At 41.0% G+C, this 12,481-nt stretch overlaps 1 protein-coding gene across 3 annotated transcripts; it reads right to left on the bottom strand.

The window, feature by feature from the left end:
* Window positions 1-145: 145 nt before the first annotated feature.
* On the bottom strand, window positions 146-12,338 carry LOC121624474 (synembryn-A). Of its 3 annotated transcripts, none has more exons than XM_041962142.1 (14): window positions 12,182-12,338; window positions 6,557-6,651; window positions 6,424-6,471; window positions 5,606-5,623; window positions 5,398-5,487; window positions 4,695-5,302; window positions 4,081-4,216; window positions 3,686-3,874; window positions 3,449-3,543; window positions 2,405-2,555; window positions 2,171-2,266; window positions 1,903-2,047; window positions 1,106-1,385; window positions 146-915 (listed from the first exon to the last, which is right to left on the bottom strand). In XM_041962142.1, exons 2-14 carry the CDS (start codon window positions 6,644-6,646, stop codon window positions 774-776), a joined length of 2,088 nt encoding a protein of 695 aa, XP_041818076.1. In that variant the 5' UTR covers window positions 6,647-6,651; window positions 12,182-12,338; the 3' UTR covers window positions 146-773. The 3 variants fall into 3 exon arrangements, with proteins under 3 accessions (XP_041818076.1, XP_041818074.1, XP_041818075.1); XM_041962140.1 differs by lacking the exon at window positions 12,182-12,338 and adding an exon at window positions 7,061-7,278; XM_041962141.1 differs by lacking the exon at window positions 12,182-12,338 and adding an exon at window positions 7,079-7,278.
* Window positions 12,339-12,481: the final 143 nt, after the last annotated feature.

Here is a 12,481-nt window from a genome sequence, read left to right as displayed (position 1 = left end):
GCATCTGGAATCAGTCTAAATGTTTTTGATCTTGTATCACATGAGACCATTTTAGCGCAATATGCTGTATATACACCTGAGCACAATCTGAGAGTCATGTACCACTACACACCAGAGACTGTACAGAGAGAGTAAGTATGCTGTGCAGATGTTTATTTCATCTTCTTCTAGTGTATCAGATATTAGCCTATCCTGAATCACTCTGAAGCAACTCTTTAGAAGAGAGACTAAATGGGACTATACATTGAAATTCACATAATATCAGTACAAACAATTAGATATCAAGACTTTATAAAATACTGGAGGATGTCATCACGTCATGACCATGAAACCAGCTCCTTCTTGGGATCTACTACAGATTCAGAAGTTCATTGTTAATTCAAACCAGCGTTAGCTCATTGCTGCTAAATATGTTTAGTCTGAACCCAAAGAAGAAATGTAAATACTTGCTGTTTATATCCTTTCTTGAGTTTCGGTTTCAGTTTTGAAACGGTTGGCTGGGTGAGAACTACGGCTGCGTTCCAAATTGCAAACTTTTTTTTACTTTTGGTACATCCTGCAGCTGCCCTTACAGAGTAACTGTAGGCAGTATGCTTAGAATTGGGACATGCTACCTCGTCATAACAGTGTGTCTTGAACTTTGACCCTCATGCTTTTACATCTGCCGGAGTCCATAGCATGAAATTTGAAGTAAAAAGAAAAGGTATGTGATCTGGAACAGGTGCTATTTACAAAAGGAAATCAATCAGCGGCTTGAATGATTGTGGCGTGGTTCAGTTCTTCTCGCCTTCCTCTGCTTCTCCGTCATTCTCTGACCCAGACTCCCTCTCCTCAGTGAGGGAGTTTTCCCTCAGTCCTGACATCGGGATCAGCTTCCCTTCTGAATCCACTCCCATCGGCTGGATTATGTTACCTCTGTAAAACAAATGGGTAAAAAAATACCTGAATACGTATTAATTGGTATTAACACTGTTCTTATTGTTCTGTTGTCTGTTGTTGTTGTTGCATCTGTTTTTTTTTTTTAAATCTTTTCAAACTGCTGCCATTGTGAAGATTTAGACAAATAAACTGATTGATAAGAGATGCTGTACGTCATTTTACTGACCTGGACAGCTTGTTGAAGAGCATGATCAGCCTCTTGGCCTCCTCCTCCTTCTCCTCCTCTGTCATGCCCTCCATGGGGTCTGGCTGCTCTGCCTCCACCCGCCCCGTCACCGGGTTGATGCGATCTTTGACCTGCCTGTACTCCTCTGTGTCCGAGTCAGAGTCGCTGGAGTACTGGCCGTCAGAGCTGAGGGTCCTGGGCCCCTGGCCACCCAGCAAACCCCTGGTGGCCAGCAGACCCGCTGCGTTGCCGTAGCCCGTGTACTTGACAAAGCGACTCACTGGAAGAAGAGGTGAGGGTGGTGAATGGTGGAGGCAAATATTGTATATACAAAATATAATGTGAAAATCCTTTACTTTTTAGAATTATTTCTAATCAGGTGTGTAAAATTTGCAGGAAAAAAGAGATTAAAATACTGCATGCTGTGCAGGCAAGCACTTCTGAAAACCAAAGAACAGTATTTTAAATTCTAGTGGAAAGAAATAAGTCCAAATATGTCTACTTTTGAGAAATTAATATAAAATCCTACAGACGACTATTTTTAAGCATATTTCCATTGTAATGGCAGCTATTTAGGTTGGAACATTTTAAAAAATATTCAGATTCAGTAAACTGCTGAAACAAGTGGATGTGAGGCAAAATCTTTCAAGGGATTTTAGAGGAAATTTAAGGGAAATATTTCAGGATTTAATAGGTTAAAAAAAGAAAAAAAAAAAGTTTAGAGTAGCAAATGTATTTTTTTAAGCATTTTTAACTCAAAGGAAAAAAATCTCCCCCGTTCTGATGTCTGCTCTAACCATTTTCCTTGCAGAGGACAAAGATGAGGTCAGCTGCGCAGTGTTTGACGTCTGTATCCAGATGAGTCATGAGACGGATCAGGCGGCTCTTCACCGTGGAGCCTTCCTCTGGCCTGTGTGACACATCTCTCAGAGGAGGCAGGATCTAATGACGGGGGTAAATCATCATTTCAGTTTAACATTTGAGAAAGTACTAGTTTTAAATTTAATCCAAATATTGCGAGAAGCAAAACATGAGCTTTCTCTCTAGTGTTTTTGGGGGTATTACATGTTTCCTGATGTACTGGCGAGTTTCTCGGTGCGCCCTGCAGCTCTCTGTCAGCAGATTGAGGATTGGTGTCAGCTTCTCTTTGATCTTATCACCCTGAGAAGCACACAAACAAAGAAGACTCCCTCAGGTTATTTCAATATGAGCCAACAGTCCCTCTTTAGGAGGAAACTCTTGTTTTAGATTGGCTGCTGAGCATTCGGCCTCTCTACTGCAAATTACTGTCTCCCTCACCGACTCCAGGCGTCTCTCCATGAACAGCACCAGGGTGTGGACGCAGTCCATGTTGACCCCCTGGCACTGCTGCGAGCCTGGCTCCAGAGGCACCATCAGCAGCACATCCAGACACTGCAGAGGCAGCGCTGACAGCAGGTTGACTGTGTGACTGTGGGATTGAGAGAAGATCACAGGAACAGAGAGTAAGGCTTGATAAGTGAGAGCATGGTGGATTCCAAACAAACAATGTATTATCAGCCCAGCTTTTCTGAAAATGCACATTAATAATATGACAACATGAATTGCAGAAAACAAGGGCCTTACAGTTAAAATGAAATGAAATTAAACAAGAAAGAAATCCAGGCCTCAGGAAAAATAGATTTATTATTATAATTACCTGAACTAAATCAGATCTACTGAAAAATTTAATCTGTTTATGCCTCAAGTGAGTAAGCAATAAGAGGGTACGTGCAACTAAATCTAGAATTACTTACTTAGAGATGAATGATTATCATTCTAAATTTCAACACAATGCGTCTTTATGAAAGTAAGATTCAGAGAGCAAACCACCAGTCTTGGATTTCACAACCTGGGATTAAAGTTTTATTGAACAAACAAGTGTATTTCATAAAACTCCTCATGGATATCCAGGGTAGAGTTGAGAGTGGTCAGTTAAATATTGTATTTTATGAATAAAAATCTGAATAAGCTCTAAAGCTCTCTTTTACATTCACTGAGAAATGTACTTTTATGTCATTTAAAAAAAAAATTGTAATAACGTCTCTCTAAAAAGCAAAGATTATACATCCCTTTACATCCCTTATTATATGTGCTGTAAACACATGATTATAAACTGTAACATCCAGATCGTTTTGACAACATTGTACTTTGCCATTTATGACAATAGAACTAATCTGAACTGAAATAAAATTTAAACTGAGATAGAATGAGGAAAATGTTGCATAGAATTATGCAAAGTGTGACATGCGTCCTTGTTATTGATGATTACTGACCGTCATTGCTATTTTCTTTCTACTAAACCTCACTGTGGGTCCTGCTCACCCCTGCAGTTCATCAGTGTCATCTGAAAGCAGACACTTCCTCATCAGGCAGAGACGCAGGAGTGCCACCAGGTGTCGGTAGAGAGCTGCATTATCCTGAGGGAGAAGAAAACACAGAGACCGTTCAGAACAGCTCACTTTTCTCTGATAACCTGTGAAGTGCAGTTGAGAGATCTGTTCTGCTGCAGATGATGACATAACACCTGAAGGTTGACGGGTTAATTCTGGACTCACTGACCTCGCTTGGCTCCTGCCTGTGGCTGCTGTAGGTGATGTTGAAGAGGATTTTGAGGATCTCTGTGATACGCTGAGAAGCTTCCAGTGAGATGGGTGGCCTTTCTGGTGCCAGCACACACTCATACTGGTCCTTCCACTGAACGTCCAAGCAGTTCTCCAGAGCTGCAGTGAGGAGGGACACACCTCCCTCCTGTTTGAGAGACGAAAGGAAACCAGTTCGGAGTTTTAGAACAAGTCAGTTCACATCAATATCAGAATAAACAAAAGGTGACATAATACAAAAACAGAGGCAGCTCAGCGGATTGTTACATCAGAATGATCTACCACATATTTTGACAACCATAACATGCACTGCACTGCATATCTAATTCTCTGCAGTGAGTGAGGTTATGTTACCTGTTGAAGCTGAGTCCTAAGCTCCGGCCGTAGCGCAGTAATGAGGAACATGAGGCGTAGTTCATAGAACTGAACACTGGAGGGAGATGAGCAGCTGATACTGGAGGACAGACGCTCAATGAGACCACACATGAGCCTGATAGAAACAATGACAACAGGTCAGCTGTCTGGAAATACGTTCATTTAAACAACAGCCAAATGAAGGTAATGAAGAGTCAGTGAGATGAGTCATACACAATTTTGTCTCAGTGTGCTCCATCAATTTCCATCTCAGTTTGGCATTTACATTTCTGTTAACAGGCACAGGAACTTGTTGCTTTCATTCAAAGTTGGGTGAATGTGTATGTAATTAGACATATAAGCAAGTAGTTTGTGGACACTTGGGCATGTCTCACTGTTGAGTTTAAACAGAAGCATTTTCTCTTTGATTTGAAGATTAAATTTTACCACAAATGTACAACATGGATTAATTTACGCACTTTTTCCTGCAACTAAAGTCTATCGCTGCATAACTAGAAATACAACTAAATTCACCCAGAAACACAACTCACAAAGCCAACAGCTGTGTTTGACAGTATTTTGGATTGTTGTGTGTGTCCTGTGAGGAAGCCCACCTGAGAGCACTGAACCTCTCCTGTGCCCAGGTGCTGTTGTACACCAAATTACACAACACCTTCAAGGCCTCTTTTCTCTGTGCCTCCTCTCCTGAATCTCCCTCCTCCTCCTCTTCCTCCCCCTCCATCTTGCTCTCTCGGCGGTCCCTCCTCCCTCGTTCCAGCACCTTGTGATGGATGCTGCCTCTGTGCATTTCATTGATGCTGGCCCTGTGGCTCCCGAACCAGCTGATGCTGTCTAGATCTCCGCTGTTGGTGATGCTGATGTCACTCTTGGCGTCGTCATCAAAGGCGGCACACTCTTCGTTTTGGTAGACGGCTTCAACGTCATCTTCGTCTTCGTCAGCGCGACACTGCAACAGTTTGGCCTCGGTGAGAGAGGCGATGATGTTGTCGTAGAAATCAGAGTCAGGGTCACTGGTTTCGTCAGTTGCATCGCATGTGGTCAGCCCGGCTAGTTTGGCCACAGTCAGGAGAGCGCTGTCTGTCACCAGAGGGCCCAGGACCTTTTTGTCTCTGGAGAGGATTCTCAGGGTGCGTAGAGATACTCTCAACAGACGACATTTGACTCCTGTTCTTATGAACCTCAAGAGGACAAGAGCTAAATTCTGAGGGCAGGAAAGGAGAAATATTTACATTTAACATTTAACACCATTCTTCAAAGCAACAACTTACAGTCCCTCTGGGCAACAGAGTCAGGCACCTGTCTGAGGACGAGGCCTCGATCCTCCAGGTCGTACTCGTCACATTCAGAGTCAGAATCAGTGTAGTCTCTCACTTTATTCTTCTTGAACTGGTACAGCAAGGCAAATAATAAGTAAGTTAAAATGTTTGACACTTTATTACAGTATTAATTTCTGATGTGCAAATCAATATTTGAGCATTATTTCTAAGCGGTGGCAGCGCTGTACCTCTTCTAGCTTCCTTTGCTTCAGGAGGTGAATGGTCCAATTTCAGTGAGCAACGCAGCAGAGGAGGAAAAAATAGAATCAGTACACGTTCATCTGTACACATTCACATTACACAAAGTGTTTTCCTAAATTGAGTTTTATGGTGGCTGCCATGACTTCTATTGTCCCTTCTAGATTGTAAGAGCTTCACAGTGAAGCATTGAATGTGAACTGAAATATTTATCAATACATATAGAGGTGTGAAAAAGGAAAAAATAATAGGAAAAAAACATAGAAATTAAGTTAAAAAAATGACATTATAAAAGTCAAATGTCAATCAAATATCACAATTTAAATTAAACAATTCAAGTAAAACAATTACTTGTAATATTAAAAATGTATAATATGTATATGTAATATTTGTTAATTAAATATAGAACCAAATTAAATGCATTAACATACACATTTTATTAAAGTAAAAAATTAAAGACAGATTTCATTCATGCTTATAGCACCAGAATGTGCCTTGAATTCCTTTTAACCAAAAACCTATTGGAGCTACTTTTGGCCTGAGGATATTTGTGAATATGGCTGCAGATCTACTGTCCAGTGGCTGTAAATGACAGAGCTGAAAGTGTTGAATAGATTAACATGCAGTATGTTGATTATTCAATCACTCAATCTGCCTGAGCATGCAAGGAGAGAGGATCAGGGACAACTGATACAGCAGAATTACTAATCACAGACAGACTGTGGAGCGGGGATGGGGAGGGGTGGATGAGATGGAGGAGTGGGGTGAGGTGGGGTGAGAAAAAGGACAGCAACAGAAACCAGCTTACTTTCCTTCGGTCCCTCTCCTCGGCATCAAAGAAGAAGCACTGGGCAAACTGCAGGAGAGAAGTGACAGAACGGAGGTTTGAAAAGGCATCGTCCAGACACGAGGACGTGTGAGCTTCTGTGCGGCGGTGTTACCTCCTTGTTGAACTCCTGTAGCTGTGTCTGAACACCTTTCTCATCCCCCTGCTTGATGCACTGGATAATCCCCTCCAGGTCCACGTCCATGCCTCCTGCGCACACATGCACACGAACAATCATTGAGGCCATAACAAAATTAAAGTTACACAACAATAAGGATGAAGGCGGTGGTGGCAGAGGTTACACATTATTACATAAATTGTAAAGTGTCAAAATAGAGCGACAGAAATACATCATGTACAGTACAGCATATATCCGGTTTGTTTTTCATGAAGAATGTGGAAATATGTGAATAAATGTGACATTAAAAGGCAGAAATGGTACATTGTCAGTAAAATACACATCCTACCACCTTATTTTCACATCAGATTGATCACCAGTAAATGCTTCCTGGCTAGTGACAGCTAACTCTTTTGCCTGATAGTTGTCCAAACCGAGATGTACCACACACACGTAACAAAGATAGATTACAAGTTTAACTCCATGTTTGTCTAATCTTACCTCTAGCAGTTCACTCACAGTAATCAGCCAGGTGATAGGTGTGCCAAAATCACCTCAAGTCTGCCAACCCAAGCGCCGTCACAACTCCAACTTTCCAACAAACAGCTTCCCGAGTGTGTCTCAGTCCACGCACACACAGTGGTCTATGCTCTGCCTCTGAATTCGCTCAATACATTTGCTTTCCAGTTACCCTCATGCGCTCAGCATAGCTCTCAGTTGCTCTGTCTCTCCCCCTCTCTCTCTCTTTAATCCAAGAGAGATGCAGGAGCCATGGAGTGGTTATGGTTATAATCCACTAATGGACTCTAAGCTTATATCTCTCAGTGTTGACCCTCTAACCTACAGGTTTCTCTCTCTCTCTCTCTCTCCCCAGCTTTAACACACTCGTTCACTCAAATCTCTTAATAGCTTGGGAATCACTGGGATAACCATTAAAGATTTAGTTTTTATCATGACTCTGTTGCATAACCACACTAGAGCTATTGATGGAAATGCATCTGCAGTCACCTAAGATAACAGCAATATTTTTCAGCTGATAGCTCACAGCTTAAAAATGTCTGGTTTTGATCAAAATCCCTCCATCATGTAAATGAAAAGGTGCTGTGAATGACACATTGTGCATATGGTATTATAATGCTGTTTGTCTCCCGTCCCACAAGATGGAGCTGTTTTCATGGTTGAGTCAACCCAACCATGAGCGCTGAGGTTATTTATCTCTTACACAATACATGTGCATTATAAAATGTTCTCATTGAAAATACATTTTAAAAATGTACCAATTTATCAATTAGATCAGCTGCAACAGAACAATATGTACTTAAGTATTATATATTACAAATTGCTCACATTCAGATTTTATTCTAGTGTATCAGCTCTTTTTGTTTTCGACTTAACTCACTTTCAACTGTCATACACAGTGTGCAAAGTTTACACACTTGTTGCAAAGCGTCTTGAGTGTCCTGTAAGACGTAATCTGTGAGAAGACGATATGCGGGTGAATGACAGGCTTTCCTGGCAGGATGCTCACTCTTGTGCCCAGTGGGTAGAGGAAACAGGGCCCGGAGGCCGAAGTGGCCGGCTGGTGGCTGAAGGTTTACAACAACAGGATGCACACGACGTCAGCGATAGTGGGAGAAAAGTCAGAGGAGTGCTGATAAGGTGCTCTCATGGAAGCAAGTGTATATTCCTCCAAGATGATTTGTGGGTAATCAACAAGTCAGAGCTATAAGAGAGCAATGACTCTCAGTGACCCTTAAAAGCAGTGGAAGAAAACAACCAACGCCACTGACGTACGCAATTCAGGACTTTTTACTGTAGTCATCCTGACATAGACTGACATCATGACCAGCTGTCACAACGGCCAGGACACGAAACGCTGCATGTAGCCCAACTGACCTGTTACCGAATGACCCAGATACTAAAGCATTTAGTAAGATATTTTCCTTCTTCTTTCTTTTTATAACACATACATTTTTCTATGCCTATAAACACCAGTGATTATTAACACAGTAATACAGAGTACTTATAGCCATTTACCATGCATTTGTTATTTTCTTAAAATTGCCCTCCGCTTACAAATGTGCCTCATGTTCCTTCATTGGGATGTTTGACCTTCACTGTGCATAATGACGTATGTGCAGAGATGATGCTAGAAGACTGTTTACACAGTCATATCACCTGAAATCTTGAAATGACGTGAACATATGAGATTACTTTGTGACATTTTGGCTAATCTAGAATCCAAACACGAACCAGTATTCATTTTACACAAGCGCCACGTCCAAGCTTGAAACCTCAAGTGCGCAGCCACTGACAATGAATTTTATAATTTGGTTGTATGTAGCTACAAAGACATTTTAAGTATTTAATAAACAAAATGTATCAATTAAACAAAGGTAAAATAAAAACAAATGCAGTATTTCTCATTTCTTTCTATAACTTGCCTATGAAGACATATTCTAAATTATAGGCTCTGCGCCCAGTAGGTCATGTTTAAGGTTTGGCTTGTTTGTCAGCAGGATTATGGAAAAACTACTGGCATAATTTTCATTAAACCTGGTGGAGGGTGTAACATGGGCCAAGGAAGAACCCATATTTCGGAGCAGATCCGAATTACAGGGTGGATACACCAATTATTTTTCACTTTTGTTAATATTGCGAGAGTGGGCCATATATCTTAAAATCCAGCAGATGGCAGTAAGTTCAATAGTGACAAAACATAGCCAATTATAAGTACGATGACTCCATATCACGGTCCACCTTCACAGGTACCAGTAATCCTTTTGAGGAAGCCGACACATGCCGCTCCTCAAACTTCATACAGAAAGCAGTCGTTATGGAGCACTCGCCGGTTTCATGAGAGAACCAATACAATTTTACCATTGCAACAACTGTAACAACACTTTTTCTCAAACGAAGATGTGACTATGGAAACGTAAATACACACATATCATGGAACTAATTGTGCTCTTACTCGAACCCAAATGTGACAGATACTCACAGTGGCTGCACTTTCAGATTCACATATCACAGCAGAGTGGACTATTGGCCTTGGCAGAGGTTTCTGCCCTTGTACTGCATTTTACTATATTATATTATGATCTGACTATAAAACAAGCCTCAACTCATGTGTTAGCAAATAGAGTAACAAACACTTATATTTGCTTAGAACTGCATTACACTTTGTTATTGAACCACTTATTAAATGTATTAGTGCTTAAGAATGTTAAATGGGAAGGTTGAAGCAAACGGTTGCCAATTTAATGAATGAAAAACAGTTGTGTATTTATAGATATATATATCTTGATTTTTCAATGACAAAGAACGAAGGGATTTTATTTCATTATTAACAAAGAAAATCAGACACAAATTATTGTTCAAAGTGAGAGTAATTTATCACTACTGTAATGACAAATGTTGTAATTACACATATTCTCCATGGGGATTAATAATTACTTCTAAATTTCATTGCAGGAAACAGAAAAAGATTCTGATACTTTAGAACAGGGGTGAAAAAATATTTGTTTCACATGGCAACATTAGTGTAAGCCTGCTAATGATTAGTTCAATTATAAATTCATCTGTCAATCATTTTCTCAACTGATCGTGTAATAATTTTGGGCTGTCAGAAAATAGTAAAAAAATGCTGATAACAATCTACTAAAGTCCAAGGTGATATAATCAAATTGCTTGTTTTATTTGGCAAGTCAAAAACCCGAAGATACTCTGTTTACGATCACATGAGACAAAGAAAAATGGTAAATTCTCATGCGTGAGAAGCTGGAAATGGGAAAATTTGAAGTTTTTCCCTTGAAAAATGAAAAATATTCTGCTATCAAGGCAGTTGCTGACTAATATTTTATCCATTGCCCAAACCATTAATTGACTGTTTTAGCCGTTATTAGTGACAGTTTGCTTTCTGTTGTAGTGTGTTTATTTGGGTTTACAGCATGCTCATGTTTTTGTCAGAAATAATCAATTTGGTCACAGCTGTTCAGCAGCAGATGTGGAGGAACTGTGCTTTCTTTTGGCACGTAATCCTTGCCACCATGCCAGTTGTAACCCTTCAAGAGAATTTCTTTCATAAAACAACACTTGGCGTAATCCATGCTTAATCATACGCGAAATCATGAGACTGCCTCATCATTTGACTGCTAATGCTCTTGTGTGCACGCGCGCCTGTGATGACTCAGTGCACGACTCTGACAACACAACTGCCCAGATGGTAGTCACAGGAAAGGTACACAATAGACTCCAGAGGGGAAGTTGTGATTCAGAGAGAAGGAGAGACGCTGGGAGAAACAGAGTGTGGAGATTGGAAACCATTAAACGTGACACTGGCTCCCTATGGATTTACTGTATTATCGAGAAATTAAAAATCATGGGATAATTTCCTAGAGAGAAGTTAGAATTTGGCCGTGTGCCAAACCTGAAAACATTTCGTACTTCTGTGACCATTCATTACAAAGTTATGAACCTTTCCTGGATGCTATAATTTAATCAGTTTCTCTAAAAAATCTGATGTCTTATCTTTGAGGAAAGGTGTAAGATTGAGAGGTTGTTTTTGAAACACTATGCTGGGAGATTGTGGAGGGGGTGGATGTGAGTGAAGGACATTTCAGGAATAAACACAGTGACGGCAAAAGTGACTCAAGGGAAAAAGGCACAGGAAAAATGGGGCGATAAAGAAAAGCCTGGAGGAGAATTGGGGTTATTTTGGGCTCTGCGGGCTTCCTGCAGGTGATGGAGATGAAAGAATGATTTCTGGAACAATTGCTCAGCAGCAAGTGGAGTGAGAGAGGAGAGGGATGGAGGAGGATGTAGTTTGGGGGGCGGGGGGGTCGGCGGAGCAAAGAGTGAACATATGAATCAATGTAAACATCACACAAGGTACAAGGTCACCTCAAGTGTAAGCACAATGTTGTGCTTGGACGCTGTTGTTTAAAGGTTGTTTATGTTCACATCACACCTCCTGTAAATAGAGGATAAAACTGCCACCATAACTGACTGATTACAAGCGTGGGAGCTGGTCTGCCAGTGTGACTACCTTACAGACACACCCCCTCGCCCTGTCACCACACTATAAAGGACCAGAAGTGGAGGGGGGATGACAGACCTGGGCATCCAACAATCAGCAAGAGACCACGAATGGTTTACTCAAAAAGCCACAGCAGGTTTTTGGATTTTCTTGGCAGTAAGTTTTATGCTGGATTCATGTTGAGCCTATTTTGAACAGGTCTTTATTCATAATTGTAATCTTTACTGACTCTTCTTCTGTATTGTTATTGCTACAAGTGAGTCTGGCCAGGACAGAATGTTTTCCTCATCATCATTTATTGTTTTTCTGTCACAGGCCAGTGCGGTATGGAGATAGCTGTTCTGCTGCTGCTGACTGTGCCTTTGACTGCTGCCACACCACTCAGACCAACTTACAGGTCAGTGAAAGACATCAGTAAATATGCAGCTAATGATAGAAGAGAAATACAGACAGTAACCATAATGATGCATCACCCACTGCCTGCCAATCTGCAAATGGAATATCAAAACCTGTCAGCCTCAAAAGTGATGAAGGAATTTAGACAGAAAGAAGAAAATGTAAGAAAATGCTTAATCGATAAATACCGTTTTCTGATGGACCCACAGGTCAGACACAGACTCTGTCCTCCCAGGGGACACTGTCCAGGCTTCAGAGGTGAAAAGGTCAGAGGACACACAGGAGCAGCATGCAAAAGCACTGAAGATCATCCCATTTCGCTCAGAAGACAAACATCTCAACCTGGACACACTGAAACACAGGTACAACATACAACGTAGTGTGAGTGGCTGTAAATAAGACAAGAAAAACTACAGAAGTGCTGCCAGTACAGAGAATGGTTGAAAACACTATTGTATCATATTCTATATCCTAAGACAGTCCGTAGG

The sequence above is a fragment of the Chelmon rostratus genome, chromosome 21 (genome assembly GCF_017976325.1).
Source record: "Chelmon rostratus isolate fCheRos1 chromosome 21, fCheRos1.pri, whole genome shotgun sequence".
NCBI lineage: Eukaryota > Metazoa > Chordata > Actinopteri > Chaetodontiformes > Chaetodontidae > Chelmon > Chelmon rostratus.
Note: the sequence above shows the minus strand (reverse complement) of the source record. Positions and strands in the feature narration are given on the sequence as shown.

Excerpts from the sequence above, each read along its gene's own strand:
- LOC121624474 (XM_041962142.1), bottom strand. The coding sequence starts at position 6,646 with ATGGACGTGGACCTGGAGGGGATTATCCAGTGCATCAAGCAGGGGGAT. Across the intron at positions 3,544-3,685 it reads ACAGGCAGGAGCCAAGCGAG|GATAATGCAGCTCTCTACCG; the intron begins GTCAGTGAGTCC and ends CTTCTCCCTCAG. Across the intron at positions 2,556-3,448 it reads GACACTGATGAACTGCAGGG|TCACACAGTCAACCTGCTGT; the intron begins GTGAGCAGGACC and ends TCAATCCCACAG.